At 39.9% G+C, this 20009-nt stretch overlaps 1 protein-coding gene across 2 annotated transcripts in view; it reads left to right on the top strand.

Moving 5' to 3' along the window:
* The window catches only part of vaspa (vasodilator stimulated phosphoprotein a), a 212962-nt gene extending 194298 nt beyond the window's left edge, over positions 1–18664 (top strand). The window contains exons 1-13 of one of the 2 annotated variants that reach the window (XM_072659503.1): positions 2070–2318; positions 9928–10099; positions 13075–13240; positions 13357–13414; positions 14487–14811; positions 15404–15546; positions 15726–15771; positions 15901–15934; positions 16068–16110; positions 16368–16430; positions 17308–17377; positions 17504–17561; positions 17659–18664. In XM_072659503.1, coding sequence (XP_072515604.1) covers positions 2314–2318; positions 9928–10099; positions 13075–13240; positions 13357–13414; positions 14487–14811; positions 15404–15546; positions 15726–15771; positions 15901–15934; positions 16068–16110; positions 16368–16430; positions 17308–17377; positions 17504–17561; positions 17659–17696 — 1221 coding nt within the window. In that variant the 5' untranslated portion in view covers positions 2070–2313 and the 3' untranslated portion in view covers positions 17697–18664. Of the gene's footprint in view, positions 1–2069; positions 2319–9927; positions 10100–13074; positions 13241–13356; positions 13415–14486; positions 14812–15403; positions 15547–15725; positions 15772–15900; positions 15935–16067; positions 16111–16367; positions 16431–17307; positions 17378–17503; positions 17562–17658 lie in introns of those variants that run through there. The other variant, XM_072659504.1, reaches the window with a different exon arrangement.
* Positions 18665–20009: the final 1345 nt, after the last annotated feature.

The following is a 20009-nucleotide window of genomic DNA, read 5'->3' as shown; positions in this document are numbered from 1 at the left end:
GCAAGTCCATCAGTTAACACTAACTGACTGGTATGTAAAGTAACTTTCAGGCTGCATGGCAAGTGCAAGTTGATGTTCAAGTGGCAGGTCAGAATAGGTTTGATTAGAGCTGAGGATCAGAATTAAGATTGCCTGGAGTCCATCTAAAGATTTCTCACAGTGGTAAGAGCTCCAGGGCATTAAGAGGCAGGGCTGAGAGGTAGACCAGTTTTGAGAGTGGTGGTTTAGAGCTGGCTCTCTTTCAGTGACTCACACCATGATGGCTTTGTGGTATAGGCCTGCTCCCATGATGCTTTGGGGCAATGGTGGGATTTGTGTTTATTTTATTAGAAAAACTCTTTTAGTAGTAGTTTTATGAAAGACAATGGGTTCTTCAGGGCGTGTTTTTTGGGGAGATTTCAGTAAGCACCCTCATGATGGCAATTAAGCTGAGCCAAAGTCTTAGGGTTGTTTTAGTAAGTGGGGTGTCTTTGGTATCGCTGGTATGTTTGTATTAGGGTTATCTTTTCTTTGTGTAATAACTACTGGAGTTGGCTGAAGATGATCTCTGTTTTTATTTCTGATGACTACATATTACTAAAGCAAGCATACATTTGACCCTGCTCAGTGAGCTCAGTTTATATTGTTGATCACTGCTGTTAAGTAATAACTTATAGTTTCATTAGTTTAATCTAAAGTAACCTACAAGCTAAGAAGCAGCTGTCAGCCAGCCAGGGGCAGCTCAAATAACAGGTCGATCCATGGTTTTCTCACACAGCAGTAAGCGCTCCACTGCATTTATAAAGCCTGCACAAACGCAGTTCTGCTTCACTCACATCATGACAGTAATGTGTCATAGAAACGCTTCCATAATGCTTTGGGGTTTTACTGGCTGTTTAAAGATGTGCTGGGTACTAAAACAGCATTAAGCCTATTCACCCAAGTTCACATCATGTTCCGCTAACCTTGTCTTTTTTTATTTACTGCAACTATTGTAATTGTTATGTGTATGTGTGTGTGTATATATATATATATATATATATATATATAATGTTTGCCTCCCCTGTTTTTATTATATATATATATATATATATATATATATATATATATATATATATATATATATATATATATATATTACACCATTCTTAATGAAAGATCCATTGCTGTACTATCTAATAATAAGATTTTTGAGTTCAGTGGAATTTTGTGTATTTTTATTATTCTTTTAAATGGTTTATTGCAGAGTAACTAACTCCTCCTTTTTTTTTTTTTTTTTTTTTACAGTGGTGGTCATAGGAATCAGGGGTCGCCATGTCTACAACAACAAAATATTGTACAGATTCAGTCCTAGATGGTAGTTGGTAGATGGTAGTTAAATCTAGAATAACAGTAAAAAAAAATGGGCAAAACCTTCTGAAAAGCAGAGTATTTTAGACCACTGTGTGTTCTAACATTTTGTGAGGAAGCTTCTGGACGTCTGGATCCTTTTAGATTCAAGATTCAGGAGTTTATTGTCATATGCACAGCAGAAACAAGCAGTTACACTGTACAATGAAATTCTTGCTTCACATCATTGTGAGAAATGTCTGCTGAGCGGAGCATTGCACACCTGTCCACTCTGACTGACTTTGTCTACATGTTAATGATTCAACTCTCAATCATTTTGAAAAATACAAATTCCACTTTAATGGTGCTGGTATTGTCATACGTCGACTGTCCACAGGAGGTCAAGATAGAGCTAAAGTTTCACTCACCTGCGTCCTCATCTGGAACAGCAGAAATGAATGTAGCTGGTTTAGCACTTTTCCAGCTTATTTGTGGGGTAATAAACTACTGCAGGCTGTAGCGTTTTTGTTTGTTTTTTTTTTTTTTTTTTTTCCAATTTATTTAAGCAAGAGAAATGTAAAGACAGTATCTGCTCTTTCTGCACAAAATGAAACCTCTAACTGGGACATCGAAGGGTATAATATGTGCCCTTACGTTCAAACGACAGCGCGTGCAGACTTGCAGACTCGCTGTAAACAACACACTAACAGTGCGCGCGCAGAATTAAGGCACGTTCTGAAGAACCAGCGTTCTAAATAGCGCTAGAACCCGCATCTTGCGGTCTTACGTTCTAACCAGCTTAACCAGTTAAAATGCAAGTCCACGGTCTTTTTCGTAACCCATGCTCTTTACGTCGCTCCCCTTTTTCAAACCAGGAAACTGTGGGCTCGCTTTCAACAGCCGGTACAAGCGGATGCATGTGAACACATCTCCTACGAACGAATGATTTGCTTCTAAACCTGGCTTGTTTTCTTCAGACTGGAGTGACCAGTTGAAGCCGAGAAAATGAGGTAAGACTGCCCACGATGCGATACGAAGTTGTGCTTTTTTAGCAGACTAATGTTTAAAGCTCCTGTAGCGTGTCATGTGTCGTAAGGGTGCAGCGACCAACAGCTACTGTGATAAACAGTGGCAGGAGAGGATGTGCCTGCAGAACAGGACTGTAGAGAAGCTACAAGAACTACTTGTGCAGCCTTGAGTTTCTACTAGTGGACCAAGCTATGGTGCTGAGGTTATTTACACTAATTTAGTGTAGTCACAGTGTGTGTGTTAGACTTTGCCACCTTTGGTGAGAATTGGGCATTTCATGGTTATTTACACTAAGCATGGATCACCTTCACCTGCGATGGAAAGGAACATGCCCTTAAGGAACATGCTCTTGTTCATCGTTCCTGGCTACTTTAAGGCGTGTTCAGTGAGAGTGAGAGAGACAAGGAGACTGTGGTAAGTGGAGGCAGCATGTCCTTGCAGCTAAGCTCAGTCAGTGGTCTACAGGAGGGTACAGAGATTGAAAAGCGGCTGCTGTGTCTTCAACATGAGTAACCCAGCCATTTCCTCCCTGCAGAGTTGGAGAAGTAAGTGCACAACTCTCTCACCCTCTAAAGCAGGTGTTAGGATCCATTTCTCATTTTACCATGCTGTAGTTTAGCAGGGGTTATTCTATAAATAAGTGATGTACATACACGCCAGATATGACCTCCAGATTTACCATAGACTCCTCTCGTTCATGCGTCTCTGCGGTCGCATCTGAACAGTTTAATTTAAACTTCCTGTGCGGCCTTCTCCCCTGAGTCTGCCTGATCTGTATCTCATGTCCTCAGTAAACGTACTGGCAGAGCTGACTACGTTACCGGTCCACATGGCTACGAGGTCAGGTCAATTCTAGGCAAGGCTGTTTCAGTAAAGTCAGTGGTTTGCACTTTAACACGGCCTTATTGAGCACCAAGATAAAACTGTATGTTTTCAGGAAAATCTTCAAAATCTTTACATTTTCTTTTTAAAACGCCCATCTGTCACTTCCCAGCTGGGGTCCCAAATAATGTTTAAATGTATATTAAATATATATTAACTTGAAAGTTAATCACACATGTTTTTCATCACTCTTCACTCACCTTAAATCATACGAGAATAATGAAACGCTGCTTAAAGGGCCTTTTTAATGTAAACCACAGATGTAGACCACAGAAGCCTCCAGTTCAAATATTTTGACCTTCAAGTGAATCGTCTGCAGCAAGCTAGCATCTTTTAGCTCGATCTTTAGTCACCTAATGTGTAAGATCCACCCATATACCATCAGTGATGTTCATGTAGATGCTATGCTGGACAGTAGCACGGTGCACTAACACTTCTGTGTTGGCTAAACTGCCTTTTTTGATGTTAGTTTGGGGCCAGCATACAAGCAGTTCTATATAAGGGTTTTTTGGCCTTCCAGACTTCTACAGTTCCCCTTAACTGCCATTTAGAAATGACATTTTGTATAACATCTTCATTTTCAGATCCTCAGCCGGGTGATTAGAGAGGTCTGTGGTTGCTGAATGTAAGGACAAGGCTCGAAGTGTCTGAGAATTCATTACACTCTGGCATCAGCTGACACTTTCTAATGACAAGTTCTGACTCCCCTAACCATTCCTAATGAGTCAGTTAAAGCCTAACAAGTTAATGAGGTTCTAAGACTGTAGAACTCGAAAGGGGTCCAATGACTCTTTTTTTTCTAATTGTACTATTTTTGATGTAACTAAAAACATGAAGTATTTGTGTGTTAACATTTCCTATTTTAATATAGCTACAGTGGTTGTGCTGTATATAATATGTGTTCTAGTGAACAGTTCTAGTTCAGCTGTGAACTCAATGATGATATGAACCAAAGATCATATCCTGTTTTGTTTATGGGCACATGGTACCTTATAAGTATCTCTTTCTGTGTAAGTCATTTTCAGAATCTGATTTTAATCAGAATCTGATACTAATAAGGCAAAGATGATTACCTGACATCAGATATCTTTTAAAGCAAACAGACTTCAGGCTGTATTTGAAGAGGTTATTGCAAAGCACAGTCTTAAACTTCACACCAGCTGGAGGATGTATGTGTAGCCTACCCAGTGCTAAAACATGGGGTGTGAGTGTGCATATCGCTGTCTTTATTTTAGGTGCCTTTGTGGTGTGCATATAGAAATTGTTAAGCTTCTAGCTTCTAACCACTGCTAACCGACCCTTTACCCCTGTTACAGGAACTGTAGACACATTTTAAAAGAAAAAATAAAATATCACTTATACTGTCTTGTGATAGTTTGGATTAGCACGAACAGTGAGACAAAATACTAGCGGTTGTGTTGCTGTACAGTTATAACAGAGTTAAACACTGACCTGCATTATCATTATGATAACCCAAAAGCTAGTTTTTCTTGGATAACATGTATCCCTTGATTCATCAAAACACCAACAGAAACTAATCTGGAACTGGGATTGGTCAAATGTTCACACATTTTTTTTACGACAGTATCAGTATTGCAATACCCGTATTGCATGTGTTCTGTTATCTTGTTTTTTTTTCTGGTGTTTGATAGAGGAAGTTTATTTTCACATGTACGAGTTGCTGTTTTATATTAAGTTCACAACCTCATCACCACTAAGACTTACAGACATTCTGCACTGAAACACAGTAGCCCTACATTTTGAGTCAAGTAATGAACTAAAGCAGTCAAAACCTGAAATTGCAATCTGACATTTATAGTAAGGCCCACTCGCTGTGTAGTTTGGTCTTATAACACACACTGCATGTCTTATAAATGGTGATTGTGTTAATAAAAGTATGTGTAAACTCTGTGCTCAGTGGCATCTAGAGATATAAAAACATGCAGCACACATTACAGCAACTTACAACTTACAATACCCAGCATAACACAGGATTTACAGTAGGTTTTCTACTTTCTACTTTCCTTTGCTGCTGCAGACCTCTTAAACACACCCCTCCAGGGCTGCACAATGTGTAAAGGGTGGAGCTAATCCCTTAACAGTTTTTAGGACAGTTTTCAGTGCTAATTTAACACCTTTAACACCTTAATGTTAACACTGGGAATGTGATGAAATGTGGGAATGCTGATGGAGAGTAAACCATTTCAGAACAACGGGATAATACTGAAAAGTGGCTGTTCATTTATATCCAAAATAGATTTCTGCTGTAGAGAGCTGTGTTTAAGATTGACTAATACTAGGCTAATACTGACAATTGCCTTTATTTTACAGCTTGTTTTTACAGCTTGTTTTTACAGTGTATACTTACCAACCCTTCAGGGCTCTTGTATGAATTCTGCTAACATTCATAAAGTGTTACCATGAATTCTTACAAGGTTGTAAAAAGATGAAATGTCAAGTCAAGTCAAATTTATTAGCAATGTTTACAACCCATTTGTTGTCGCAAGTTGCTTTACAGAAATACGGAAGACAATTAATTAAATACATAAATAAATAAAGCATGTCACACCAACTTAGCAAGTCACTGGTGACAAGTGGCAAAGAAAAACTCCCTCAGAGCTGGAGGAAGAAACTGTGGGAGGAACCAATCTCAAAAGGGGGAACCAATCCTTAAAAAACTGTTTATAAATGACCAACAAATGCTCTAAAGTCACCTGAAAGCAGCATTATGCAACATTTGGTATTTCTTGATCATGGGCTTCCCCTACAGTGTAATTCGTGCTTTGAGCCATCTCTAAAGGACACACTTTACACATGCATTTCTGGACTTTTGAGAGATACAGAACCAGCACTGAAAGTGAGAGAGGCTTATTAATTGTCATGGTAAACAAATATCACAGGATTTGGCACAAATGTTACTCGGGTTCTGCAGCCTTACACTCTTTTCGCGAGCAGTATTCTGCCTGAAATTTGGAAAAATTGGAAAAATCCAACATAATGCTGCTGTAACAACACAAGTCCATTGTTATGCATGGGTGTACTGATGTAATCATATGCTTAGGAATTATAACAGCAATTATATAATAGTAATTATGATGATAATACCAGCTAATTGAAGAATCTATTATAGTGTATGTAAATTAAAGCTTTAGTGTAATCTGTGAGAGTAAGGAAGCTTTAGTTGAAACAAATAGAGGGAATGTAGGGTGATGTAATGGCTATAAATATGTTACTTTACTTTTAGAGGAGATCTGACCAATCGTTTTTCAACAAACACAAACACGCAGTATTTGCAGTATTTGTAGGAATTGCTAACTTTACATCCAAAATTTTTTTCCGAAATGTGGATGTAGGAAATTAAAACTGTGGAAATGTCGAAAGGTCATTTTTAACCAAACATACAGTTTTTCAATCTCTGTAACAGTTTTTTTTTTCATGTGTCAGATTAAAAATGAATAAAATAAAATGTACTTATCAGTAGGTTGTGATTAATCTGTGTAAAGTATATTCATTGCTAAATGCCAATTTGATTAAATCAACCTGCTGATCAGCATTTTTTAGCATTTTTATTTTGTCTCTTATAATTTGCGCACAGGTCACAGGTCTCAGGTCACACTCTATGTCCAGATGTTTGCAGACACCTAATAAATGCATTCAGCTACTTTAAGTTGCACCCATTGCTCGCACCAATGTACAAATGCGCTCACACACATCTTGTCTGGTCCCTGTTGAAAAGTATTACCAATAGAATAAGACCCACAGGAGCAATGAACATTGACCATATTGACACCATGCCTGAATGCAATAAAATCTTTACAGCAATGCTTCAAAATCTAGCAGAAAGCCTAACCTGAAGCAGGATAAACTTTTTCAAAACCCTTGATTTCAGAAGAAACAATAAATGAGCAGGTGTCCCAATAATTATGTCCATATAGTGCAGTTACTGTCTAGAAAAATAAGCGTTAAGCCAAATGACTGAGCATAAATGAGGCAGAACGTTTCAGATTTTCAAACGCAAGCATAGCGCACACACAACGTTTCTGTGTGTTTTTTTTTGTGGTGTTCGTTGGATTGGTGTTATCAGGCCTTTTTTAAATGTGGAACTTCTTTCTGTGCAGGTGTTTTTTAAATACTCTACCCTAAAATGAACCTAGCCAGTCTATCCAACCTGATAAGCTAATCACAGCTCTGCACAGGAAAGAGTAGACAATGGCGGGCATGTAATCAAGACCATCAGATTTTAGACAGTCGGAGTAGGAGTCTTCTGTACTGCCTTTTATAGACATGTACGTGTGTGTGTGTTTGCATCTGTGTGTGTTTGGTTGTCAGTCACTGTTAGGAGTGAACCGCAGTTTCCTTCTCTGCCTTACAGTAGTGACGGCGACTGAAGCAGCCATTAGAAATCCAGACCAGGAAAGCATTTTAAGGCAGTTCATTTGTGTTCAGACGAAAGAGGAACTCTTCTGTACAGCAGGAAGCCGGCAAAAGGCGTTTGGCGTTTCTCGATTTTCATGCCTCTCTTTTTACTCGGTACACTGAGTAAAGCTAATCTCACCTCTATTTCTGTGACAGTACTTCCTCATGATTATCGTCTCATATCCTCTTTCAGCTGTACTCAGTGGCTATTTCAGTGGCCATTGACCCTGCTCCCAAAGACCTGCCACCCTTAACTCTAAACCTGATCTGTTGCCCACTAACCAATCACAGGTCTATGCTGTATGCTTTATGCATCTTGACCAATCGCGGCTCCAGATTCTTTATGTAATTCAACAAAAGTAACTCATTTTGGCTCAAGTAGCTGAGTGGTCTAATGTGGTCTAACCACTGTGGCCCGGGGGTCACAGGTTAGAATCATGAGCCATGCTGCGTTGTCATTAGCAGCCAAGTCTGAGAGAGCACAATTGGCCATGCTCTCTCCCCTCATCACTCCTAAGCGATGCTGGAGCTGGAAACCTGGCACTGTCCTCCAAGTGTGCCAGCTGCCCGGCAATGCCACACCTGCAGCAGTTAAAAAAGAGGTGGTAGCTAGCTTAGCATGTATGTAAGTCCTTGTCCTCTTAGTGTCTGAAGCATTGCTTGAGGGTAATTTTGGTTATTACATCATATGTGAAAATTAAACAATTACATTATGCAAGTTTAAAAAGCATTTTTTGTATTTTTGCATTTTGTAGAACACCATCCATTATGTTAGCCTACTGCAGCGGGCACTAACCCCCCTCTTGGAGATGTACCTTTCTGCAGGTTTCATCTCCAATCCATATCAGACATAGAGTTCAACTGTTTATTCAACTGTTCAAGCCCTTCTGAAAGCATTAATTACATGGTTCAGGAGGAGTCGGTTAGGGTTGGAGGCTAAAGGTTGAAAGTCTGCAGAATGATGGATCTCCAGGAGCAGGGTTGGAGACCATTGGCCTACAGTTATTACAATGTGTGTTAATTAATGTTACAGTACATTAATTAAGCAACCAATCTTGCTAATTTTTAAACAAATTGCATTAAACTTTTATTTTTTAATTCATTTAACACCTGTCTGTAATTAGTTTACTGCAGTCAGCTGTGTTTTAGGGTTAGCTAGTGTAGCAGTTATTGATTTTATACTGTGGGAGTGAGCATGTTCAGAACTACCTTATTAGGTAGTTCTGTTTTCTGTTCAGAATCAGGGTGCCATGTCAGCGGAAGTCAGTGTGCAATATTGCAGAGACAATTGCAGAGGAAGAGGGAAAGGTGCTCCCACATCCTCCTCTTCAGTGTGTGTATGTGTGAGCTTGTGGCCAAGTTCTGTGCTCTTCAGTTTGTCTTTGGTGTGCTCGTTACAGAACAGTTTTATGATTCACTGGTTGTGGATTGTGTCTTCTACCTGTGGTAGTTTTATGTGGTATGCTGTATTTTGAAGCCTGTGACTCATTGTTAAGTCCTTCCTGTTTCATTTGAGTATAAAAAAAACAAACTGTTGAATACCTACTTTAGTCCTAGACCCTAGGACTAGGGCTGCAACGTGTATTCTTAGCCATTCTTGCAATATAATCCATATTATTGAAAATGTATTTCCTTTTTTTTCAGTGGCATCAAAGATTCATCAGTAGGCACTTTTAATACCTTTTAAATATGTAATTGTATATGTAAATATATTATGAATGTATTTGAATATGCTATTCAAGAGAAAGAGAGAGCAATGCCAGTGTACTCTGGGACGGTAGACCATTAATGGTTGTGCTGTCACCTGGAATTAAACTGGAGGGCCAATTCTTAGATGCCTTACAAACATCCCACTACACTGGCTTGCATTACACTGAGTGATGAGGGAAAAGAGGGCTGTTCCACCTAACTAGTGAGAGGAGCAAGGCCAAGTGTGTTCTTTAGGACTCCTAGCTGGCTGTTACAACACTGGGGCCTGAACCGGTGGATCACCTCTTAGACAGCAGTGTAATTTGGGAAACTCCACAAATTCATTTTATAATATATTTTTTTTAAATAATTTGATTGCCTTTGAATGCATTCATTGTAGAAGGGTTTGAAAGGCATGTAACCCATGCTATATATTCATGTATGAATGTACATAGTATGTATTGTAAATAGCAATCAGAAAGTGGTGTTGCGACCAAATTGCGCAGCTGTAATGCACACTGAACTCTGTCTAAGCTACATTTTTGTGCTGCAAAGGGATCGAACTGGTGTGTAAATTCTCTGCTCTGTCTCTTCTGTGTTCAGTGAGGTGAGTATGTGCCAGGCACGGGCCACCGTCATGATGTACGATGACGGTGGGAAGCGCTGGGTCCCTGCCGGCTCTGGAGCTCAGTCCATCAGCAGAGTGCATATCTACCAAAACCCCAATAACAACTCCTTCAGAGTGGTGGGCCGCAAACTGCAGGCGGATCAGCAGGTATGGTGCAGTGCTCACAAACAAGCTTAAAGACATATACATATACATCATCAGTGGGGGGCAATATATGTGGTGGTGTTGTTGTGGGTTTTTTTTTTTTCTTTCTTTTTTTTTACATTGTTTTATTTTTTATTCCAATATGCTGTTGGAGACTGGGGTTGTTTATGTCCAAATGGTTATAACCCTGACTGTGGATCAGTAGGCTCTGGCTGCAGACCTCACTTGTGAGGCTTGTGGTAATTTGGGACTCATCTGGGACCGCATCTGCACTCACACTCGTGTTTGAGCACAGACCTGTGTGCTGGTCTTTGTTTGTGAGTAAAGCAGCCTATATAAGTATAAGTAAAGTAGCCTATTTACTCTATGACACTATGCACAAATCTTATCTGTACCACACAAACAAAAGGCATATATCCAGTCTTTTAGTAACTGAAGAGACTGTTCAAAGCATTTGTCTTAAAAAAATACATAGCTTTAATAAATTAATTATTAATCATTAAACTATTAGATTTTCCAAGCAAGTAAAGTGAACCTAATAATCTGCAATGTCTGCTATATTTAAAGCACCATTAGTAGCATTTGTAAAAAATTGCTTTTGCTTTAAAGTCATATTGATGCTCCACTAACTTTTAAAAAGGGAGAATTGCATCTCTAACATCGCAACTTCTACAGTGCTGTTAGTGTACTGTGTGGCTCTGGCTCAGCGGGTAATGTAACTCGAGTCAAATTTGTGTAAAATACTCTAATATTGCTCTACCGCCTGAGTCCTCATGCTTCTTTTACCTCTAATGCCAGAGATATTTTATAATACCCTTGATGTCTGAAGAAACACAAACAGGTGTCCTAATATTGTTGGTCATATAGTGTACATGTGTGTTATATAAAATGAAAGTAATGGTTACAGTGGTAGTTCTAAGAGTACCAGAGTTATTGTAAAGTGTTCACTTTTATAGCTGTTAAAAGTGAAAAAATAAATTCTGAGGTGAGGTGACTGCCCTGCTCCATTAATATTAGAGTCTTTCTCTTTTATCTCAGACTTAATGCAAAATAATGCCACAAAGAGTCTCTCTCTAATAAGGAAATAGTCTATACTTCTTCCGTGCCTGTGGTTCCTCTCTGGTGTTTGCGTGACTACAGCACCTCTCAAAAAGGTCAGAAGGTTTCACTGCCTTTGTTAGTGGTCAGTGTGGGTAAGAAGCTGTCCACTTAAAGTCACCCTTTTCGAGAAGAATGCTAGTTTTTCACCCTGTTAGGGCCAGCTTTGCTGTATAACGTGTGCCGTGGAGGAAGAGCAAAGGTGTGTGTGTGCGTGGGAAACTGAGGAGTTAGATGGTGTCTTAGTGGTTTAGTCTGATTCTTGTCAAGTCTCACAGCTCGCTGCAGCTGGCTTCCTGTGTGTGTGTGACACTATTGCCTCATTCTACTGCCCACTGCTGACTGCCACCGACAACAGATTCATCAGTGTTTTCCAACCGCATTTTCAACTCCGTATGAACATCGCAGTCTGCAGATTCTACCAGTCCTGCATTACTGCAAGGGCTTGATTGGCCACACAGTCTCTGACATTATGGACTGAATACTAGCACTGCTATATATTGCAATTGCGATATGCCCTGCAATATATTAAAACACATTGGTCAGTCCAGTCAGTGCTTAAATAACTAAATTATTCTGGCCCTGGTCGGGCCTGTATCTCATTTTGTCATCGGGCTCACTTGCCACATGGTTGCATTTGGATAGGCTGCTTGAGGGCCACACCACAGTAGGGACACATACAGCATAGAATGATGAGACAGAACAGGAGAAGAACAGATGTGGTTGCTGAAACCCAGGGTCTTTACAGCCATAGTCAGCCACATCTCCGCAAATTTAAAACCACCTCTTTCAGAGCTCTCCTTCCATTGGCCACAAGTAGAAAACATGGTCCGTAACACCGTAACACTGCAAAACTTTAATGTAAAGCAAATTTAAGGCACTGTTGCTCATCCAGTGGCCAATTTAGGCAGGATTACCAATTAGATTGAGCATTTTAATCTAGTATGAATTAGAAATCTCCATATCACAAATCGGTTACTGTTCCAGTCTCTCATGGAGTTCCCCAGGGTCCTGTTCCTGGTCCCTTGTTATTCATCATTTACTTATCACTTGGAAATATTATTTCTTTACAAGCAGATTATTTCTCTCAAAAGCACTCGTTCACATCATCCTAACTGTTGTTCTGTGCCCAGGAGTTAACAAACTGGTTGAATGCTAATGTTCTCAAGCTTAATGCTACAAACTCCTCATTGCTGGTTCCAAAATAGCCATATCTGCCTATGCAGAATGTATTTGTTGTTGTTCATGATGCTGCATAATGTTGGTGTTCTATTTGACCCAAGTCTAAGCTTTGTCTAACATATTAAATCTCTGACAAAGTCTGCATGTATTTGTCTTCGTAATATTGCTAGACTCTGCACTGGTTTGTGCTGTCTGCACTTCTTAAATATGCTAAGATCCTAGTGTATGCTTGTATTACTTCACTGTTAGATTAATACATTCTTTGTTTTATGTTTTACTTCCTAGAACTCTACACCCTCTGTAGTACATTTAGAACTCTCAAGATATAAGACATGATATTTCACTCCTTGTCATTCTTCAAAGGGATACCAGAAAAAGCTGTGCATAGGTGTGCTCTACAGTGATTGTGCTCCATGTCCAGAAGTTTACTTTAAAACTAGCTGCTTTTGTGTTTGGAGGGTAAAACAGGATGTTACTTACTATCTTGGTAATATGTAATGTGCAAGCTGGAAAAGTCAAATGATATTTAAAGACAATTATACAGTTGGGCCTTTAACATGATCCAGATTGCCAGTATATAGCATGCATTTGATGGTGTTGACCCACAGTAGAGGAGCAACTCATTTCTTTTTGTTTTTGAAATAAAACAACTGAATCTATGAGACATCAGCTACACCAAATGCTTTGTCTCTTTCCAGGTTGTCATTAACTGTCCACTTGTGAGGGGTATAAAGTACAATCAGGCCACTTCAAACTTTCACCAGTGGCGTGACGCACGACAGGTGTGGGGTCTGAACTTTGGCAGTAAGGATGAAGCTGCGCAGTTTGCTAACAGCATGATGTATGCCCTGGAAATGCTCAGTGGTAAGCCAAAAAAGTTTGTCAGTTTGGGAGAGTTAAGGCATCTTTTACTGACTGTATCTGTTTTGGGGGGGGTGTTTCTTTATTGGAGAGTTGATAGGTTGTCATTTCTTTCATAGGTGCACCAGCCCCCCCTCCACCTGTGCAGAATGGGCCAAGCTTTGAAGAGCAGCAAAGGTACACCAGCCCTTAGTGGCCTGAGTCACTCACCGCTGTACACATCGTGACTTGCCTCACTTAACACTGCACACATATCCTTACTTATTACGTGACTCAACTCGGCACAGATCTTCACGTCTCTTATACTGACTCAGACACTTTAATATCACTACTCTGCTCAAGTCCTTTAGTGATGTTTAAAGAGCCCATATTCCTATCTACCATTATTGGTAGACAAATGGTTTTGGGGATGTTCTGACCCAGTCATCTAGCCATCACCATTCGGCCCCTGTCAAAGTGGCTCAGATGCTTACCTATTTTTCTTGCTTTTAACACATCACCTTTCAGACCTGACTGTTTATCTGCAATATATATTCCACCCTTTGACAGATGCCACTGTATTTTTTTTAACTTCACCTGTCAGTGGTGATAATGTTTTAGCTAATCAGTATCATTGCTGTCTTGCAACCTTGCAAAAAATGGCAGTTTTTTTTGTTGTGAATCTGGCTGTTGTTCTTTACATTGTGCTTAATTGTAATGATGAATGGATGAATAGAAATTATCCAAAATGACATTTTGCATTTGTCCTTGTTCTTTCATTTTCTTGTAAAGCTGCTATTTTTAAGATATGAGTTTTTTGCATGACTGTCATGATATGTAAAAGTATAATATAAATAGCGACTTTACAATAGCGATATGGGGGGGAGGGTGTGTGGGGAAAAAAACACAATCACCAAGAAACAAAGCAACCTCTACACACATTTACATATACATGCATATGGCATGTAGCAGGTCTCTATCTTGTATGAATAATTCTGAATGTCAATATAGGAGTCCAGAAATACCAGTTCTCACTGCTTTATGTGCGATCACATGTTTTTAATAACACACATGCACATACACCCACACAACACCCTAGCAGGTAGGAGGAGTCCCAGATAGAGTCTCCCCCAGACAGAAAAAGGAACTTCAGAGATGTGAAGTCTAGCCCAGGAAGCCGCATGACTGCAATATATACAGTATATTTGTGATTTCGATTATATGGGCCATTTAAAAACAGCTGTACACGCTTTTGTGTTTTTTTTCACAGAATGGAACGAGAGAGACAAGAGCGAGAGAGACTGGAGCAGGAGAGACAGAGACAGGCTGCCGCTCCTCCAGCTGCACCTCCAGCTCCTCCTCCAGCTCCAGCTTCAGCTCCACCTCCTGCTGGGGTTCCCCCTCCACCTGGACCCCCACCACCTCCTGGACCCCCTCCTGCCCCCCCACCCCCCCCTTCAGGTGGTGGTCCACCTGCCCCACCACCACCACCATCAGGAGGTGGAGGAGGTGGAGGAGGTGGTGGTGGTGGTGGTGGAGGTGCGGGAGGGCTGGCTTCAGCTCTTGCTGGGGCTAAACTCCGCAAAGTGGCAAAGGTAAAATACAGTTGATCACATTTGGATGAGTTCAGCTGTGAATTCTGGTTTGTTGCAGCAGGACAAAGACATCCACCGTCAATATTTATTCTGTATTTTATATTGGGGCTACTGCGAGTGAAATGAGTTGGAATGTTAGGAGCGGGTAGACCACGGCAGGTAGTTGGCCTAAAGGTTTAGGTGGCGGGTGGGAATGGGCAAAAATGGTGCAGGTTTTCAGAGAGAGCAGGATGTAAATCTTGAAGGAGCAAGACTGAAAACACCTGTCCTCCACAGACCAGTAGTGTAAAATCCATGCCTTTAAATGGACACATTTCAGTCTGGCTGCTAGGACTATTTTTAACTATGCAACAAACTTATTTTACAACTTTTATTAAATTATTAAATTAAACAATTTGTCACATAGAGCCAGTTTCCTAGACCTGGATGAAGCCTAAGTCTAGGTATAAGGTATAAGTTACTTGTTAGCTATGTTGGCCTTTTTACATTATATTGTATTTTTATTGGTATGGAATGGGGTACCTGCCCAGACGGGGATTATAAGTGAATATGTTACAATTAGAGTTAACAGAACTCTGTCTTATTCTTGTAGGATGAGAGTGGAGGTCCTGCTCCTGCAGCAAAGGAGAGCAGCCCAAGCTCAGGAGGAGGAGGAGGTGGTGGTGGTGGTGGTGGTGGCGGCGGTGGTGGAGGAGGAGGATTAATGGGAGAGATGAGTGCTATCCTTGCAAGAAGGTTAATAAATATGAACTAGTCATGAACGTAAATGATAATTCCTAGCTTTATAATTTGCAATTTTGTTCATGTAGTGCCTTTTTAACCCTAGGTGGACCTATATTAGCTGCTATGACTTCTTTTATAATATGTAAAGGAGGTCTTGGCCAATATCATGAGTGAATGTCTTTCTTTTTCAGACGAAAAGTTGCAGACAGTCCAGTGGTGAAGAAAGAAGAAAATAATGTAATTATTGTATAAAAAACTCTTTCACACAAGTATACCTCTCAAGCCACAGCCTATGGCCCATTACAATATTAGCTTCTTAATGCATGGTGATATATGGATACTCATCAGCATTTCTTTTTCTTGTAGACCGACTCAGCTTCCTCGGATACCAAATCAGAAGGTAAGAGTTGTGAGCAAGCTGAAGAACCTTCGACCAGAATGCATCAGCCTCCTTCACAGTCACTTTTTGTAATTATACATGCTGCTCTGATTAATATCATTTAATATCTTGTTTTATTCATTCCAAACACCAGAACCTGTCAGAAAGCCTTGGGAGAAGTCTGGGACCCTTCCAAGGTAAGGTCTGCAGACTCTCTGGTTGATCTCTGTGTACCTTGCCAAATAAAAAAAAAATTATGAGGGATACTGTAGGTAGTTACAGTATGGGAATCAGTTACATAACATTTAGCTTAGAGCAGTTAAACTCAAGATTTAAGAGGCAGTTTTAGAAACTGATATGGGAAATGTGAAATTTCTCACATAAGAGCAGCTAGTGGGAGTATGAAAGATTATAGTTTTCAGTTATAATTAAAACACACTGTTATTCCACTTAGATCTAACTCGGCTCCTAAGGGCCCAGAGAAGAGTTCTGCTCCAGCCCCTGCTTCATTGAACAGGTATTTCTCCTACTACTACTCCTGCAGTTGTAGTGTGCATATAGTCTGTACTTGTGCATTTGTTAGTTAATAAGTTAATGCTTATTACACACATTACAAAGGTGTATCATTCACTAACTACAGGGACTTCTGTACAAGGGACGACTCTACAATCTAGACGTTTGTAAAAAAACACTTTTGGACCACTGGCGGGCCATTTCTAAAGGGGTTAATCTACCTAGCTAAATGCTTGGTCGCTTCAGTATCAATACTTTGCTCTAATTCTATCTCTTAAAGACATGGAGTGGGCTTAAGCTGTTATTTTGAATTTGGATCTCTTTGATCTCAAAGTTAATGAGTCTTAATCCAGTGTGGCAAAGCTAAGGAGTTCTCTGTTCTGAGCCTCAGATCTTTATTGTCTTAATTTCCTGTCTGTGCAGTCTCTTAAGGTGGATTACCTTCAGAACTTAAAGGGAAGTTTAGCCAAAAATCATATTTACTTTATTCTCACCAATCAACTAAGACATGTTTAGTGTTCATATATTTCTCCTTTAGTTTTAGACTGTAGCTATAAGGCTAACAAGAATAGCCACCAATTCCATGACCGCTACATGTGGAAATGGTCTTGCTTGAATTTTTGTCTGAATCATTGGTTTTAATGTGCTAATACTGAAGTGCAAGTCATGAGATGAGACGACAACAGAAATCCTATTCTAACAACAGAAATTACTCTATTCCAAACTAATGACCCACGCATGTTTGGTATCTGACATTTTGGACTGCATTGGAATTATGAAGCTAATGTAGCTAGCAAACAGTTAGTATTCAGTACATTTGGAAGTCCCACTTCAGAATGTATTATGTGATCTGAGCTCATACATTTACTTCTCTTCCCCAGGCAAAGGCCAGGCAGCAGCACAAGTGACACTGGTTCCAAAGAGAGCATTGATATGGAGAAATTTAAGCAGGTCAGAGACTCTCCAACTCAGCTATTGTCTGTATCTTTACAAAAAAGGCAACATGGCGCCTTGTTTTCTGTACTCATCACAGTGTAGTAGCTCTAGACTGCTTAGCTCTATTTTGTGTGATTACAGGAGATCCTAGAGGAGGTGCGCAATGAACTTCAGAAAGTAAAGGATGAAATTATTGCAGGTTAGTTTTTTTAACTTTAAGAGCTACTTTGCTCCTCTGATTTACAAAAGAACTTCAGCCCCGCTTTAACTTTCACTTTTGTATCTCTTGTCCACAGCCCTGGTCGAGGAGCTGCAGAAGATAGGCTCCCCCTAGTGGAAGAGTTCATGCTTTGCAGTGAAAAAGGCTGAAGCACTGTCGACATAGGAGGCCCGCACAATCCAGAAAGCGAGCTGAGCTTGATACTGATGTGTCTTTCAAACTAGTGTCGCACATGCCCATAGGGATGCAGATCTCTGCATAAAAATATGTCCTTGTCTTCTGCTCCCCAGCAGCTGCGCTTGGTCTACGGATCTCTCAGCATGTCTTTGCCTGCCTAAACTTCTCTACTAATGCATTCTTCCCTTTCTCAATCTCTACTTTCCTCATATTTTTTTCTGATTTACTGGAACAAATATCAAATATCCCATTATATCTGTTCAATCATTTGTATGTTTTATGTGTCACAGCTGCATCCATCATGTAACAAATCCATCATGATTTATGCCTCTATGATCAAGTCCTACTACCTTTAAAAGAGCTTAAAATGCCAGTCTATTTTTAAATATTCCTTTATTACAAGTGCCTATTCTTTTTTTAATAATAAAGTTTAATAGATTTAACATACTAATCCACACATTTCTATACCACATTATTTATTAAGACTCCATCTTCTAGTTCACCAGTATTATGTGTGTTTGTAATGAAATGCTTTTCCTGGTGAAAAGTTTATACATGTGGTGATGAGCTGCACAGTTGATTGTCCAGTTTTTCCTCAGGGATCAGCGGATGCTAATATAAGCATCATTTGTACATTTTTACATTTCCCAATGCCAGAATGATTGCTGCTGCGCAGTCTGCTGTTATGTGTTTCTTTATGCCCCTGTTTTCACTGAAATGCTACAATGAAAAATTTCTGGTGTTTTACCAAATATGTCTAAAGTGGTTTTCAAATACGGTCTTTACATAGCAAAAGTGTTTTTCAGTAACCCCTGTGCCAAACAATTTGTTTTGCTTCAGATTTCTAAAAAGACAGCACTTAAAACTTACATGGAGCTCTGAAATACAACCACTATTTGTGCCAATCTTGAGTCCGTTTGTTCTTCCTCTTTGAACATGAACATTTTGTTTATTTTTTATTTTTTTACAGTGCTCAATATATCTATATTTTTGCAATCCATCTTGAGTATCAGGATTATATATGGATAAACCCAATTAACCCAGCCACTTACTATTGCCTGCAATGCTCCCAACACTAGGAAGGATGAAGACAAGCACATGCCTCCTTTGACACATTTGAAGTCAGCCACTTTACGCAGATGCAGCATCACTAGGCAAGATGCTCTAGGAAAGCGCCGGATCCCCACCTCTGATACATCAGCCAACAGACGCCTGTGCTGGCCAGCATCACAATGGGAGTGATGAGGGAAGAGAGACCCCCCCCCACCCCCCCACCCAGAAAGAGCATGGTCAGTTGTGCTCTCTTGTGCTCCGACTGGTGATGGCAAAGCAGCATGACCTTTGGGCCATAATCTCAGCGTCACTATTTCGCGTAAGCACTCTAAACCCAGTAATGAAAAATTTGTGAAAACACTAGTCAGAGTAACCTCAGAGGTCGATGATCTTGCATTTTTGTATATGCCCTTTTGTAACCTTGCATGACCCAAAACCAATTTTTAGATGATCAAGCTACATTGATGAATACAGCGTACCATTTGGCACACCATCCAGCACATCCTGAAGTAGCCAGCACAACATCTGGCACACCAACCAGAATATTTGAAAGCAGCCAATACACTCACTGACATCCTAAAGCAGCCAGCATACCATCCGGTACATCAACTGGTACATCTTAAAGGAGCTGGCAAACTATACAGCACATCCTAAAGCAGCTGGCACACCAACCAGTACATCTTAAAGCAGCCGGCACACTGTCCAGAACATCCTTAAACATCTGCCACACCAAAAGTTGAAGATGAATTCTCTGGATCTGTTCTTTCACTGCTGTTTTTATTTTTGTTTCTGTTTTATTTTTGGATCTGGTGAAAGATGCACAAGCAGAGTTCATCTCAATACGGTACATCTCAGCAGAGCTGGAGTTCATTCAGTTTATTCAATATTTTTTTCAATTTTGCACGTTCTGAAGTTCATCCCTCTGTTACAACACATATTGGTTGCTTAAGAATACACAGATATGTTTTTCCTGCTCTGGTGCGTTTAGGCACGGCGACCATTTTTTACGCGTTTTGTGCGTATTTACGCATTTCGTGTTTTTGTACGGTTTAGATTGATATACTATTTATACACATTAAACCTAAAATGAGCATTACATTTAACGACAACATATATTACTCTATTAGGATCCATATTATTGTAAATTAACCTAATTAACATATTGTCCAAAAGGCAATTTTACATGAGAAAAACAAA

The sequence above is a fragment of the Salminus brasiliensis genome, chromosome 16, assembly GCF_030463535.1.
Source record: "Salminus brasiliensis chromosome 16, fSalBra1.hap2, whole genome shotgun sequence".
Taxonomy (NCBI): domain Eukaryota; kingdom Metazoa; phylum Chordata; class Actinopteri; order Characiformes; family Bryconidae; genus Salminus; species Salminus brasiliensis.
Note: the sequence above shows the minus strand (reverse complement) of the source record. Positions and strands in the feature narration are given on the sequence as shown.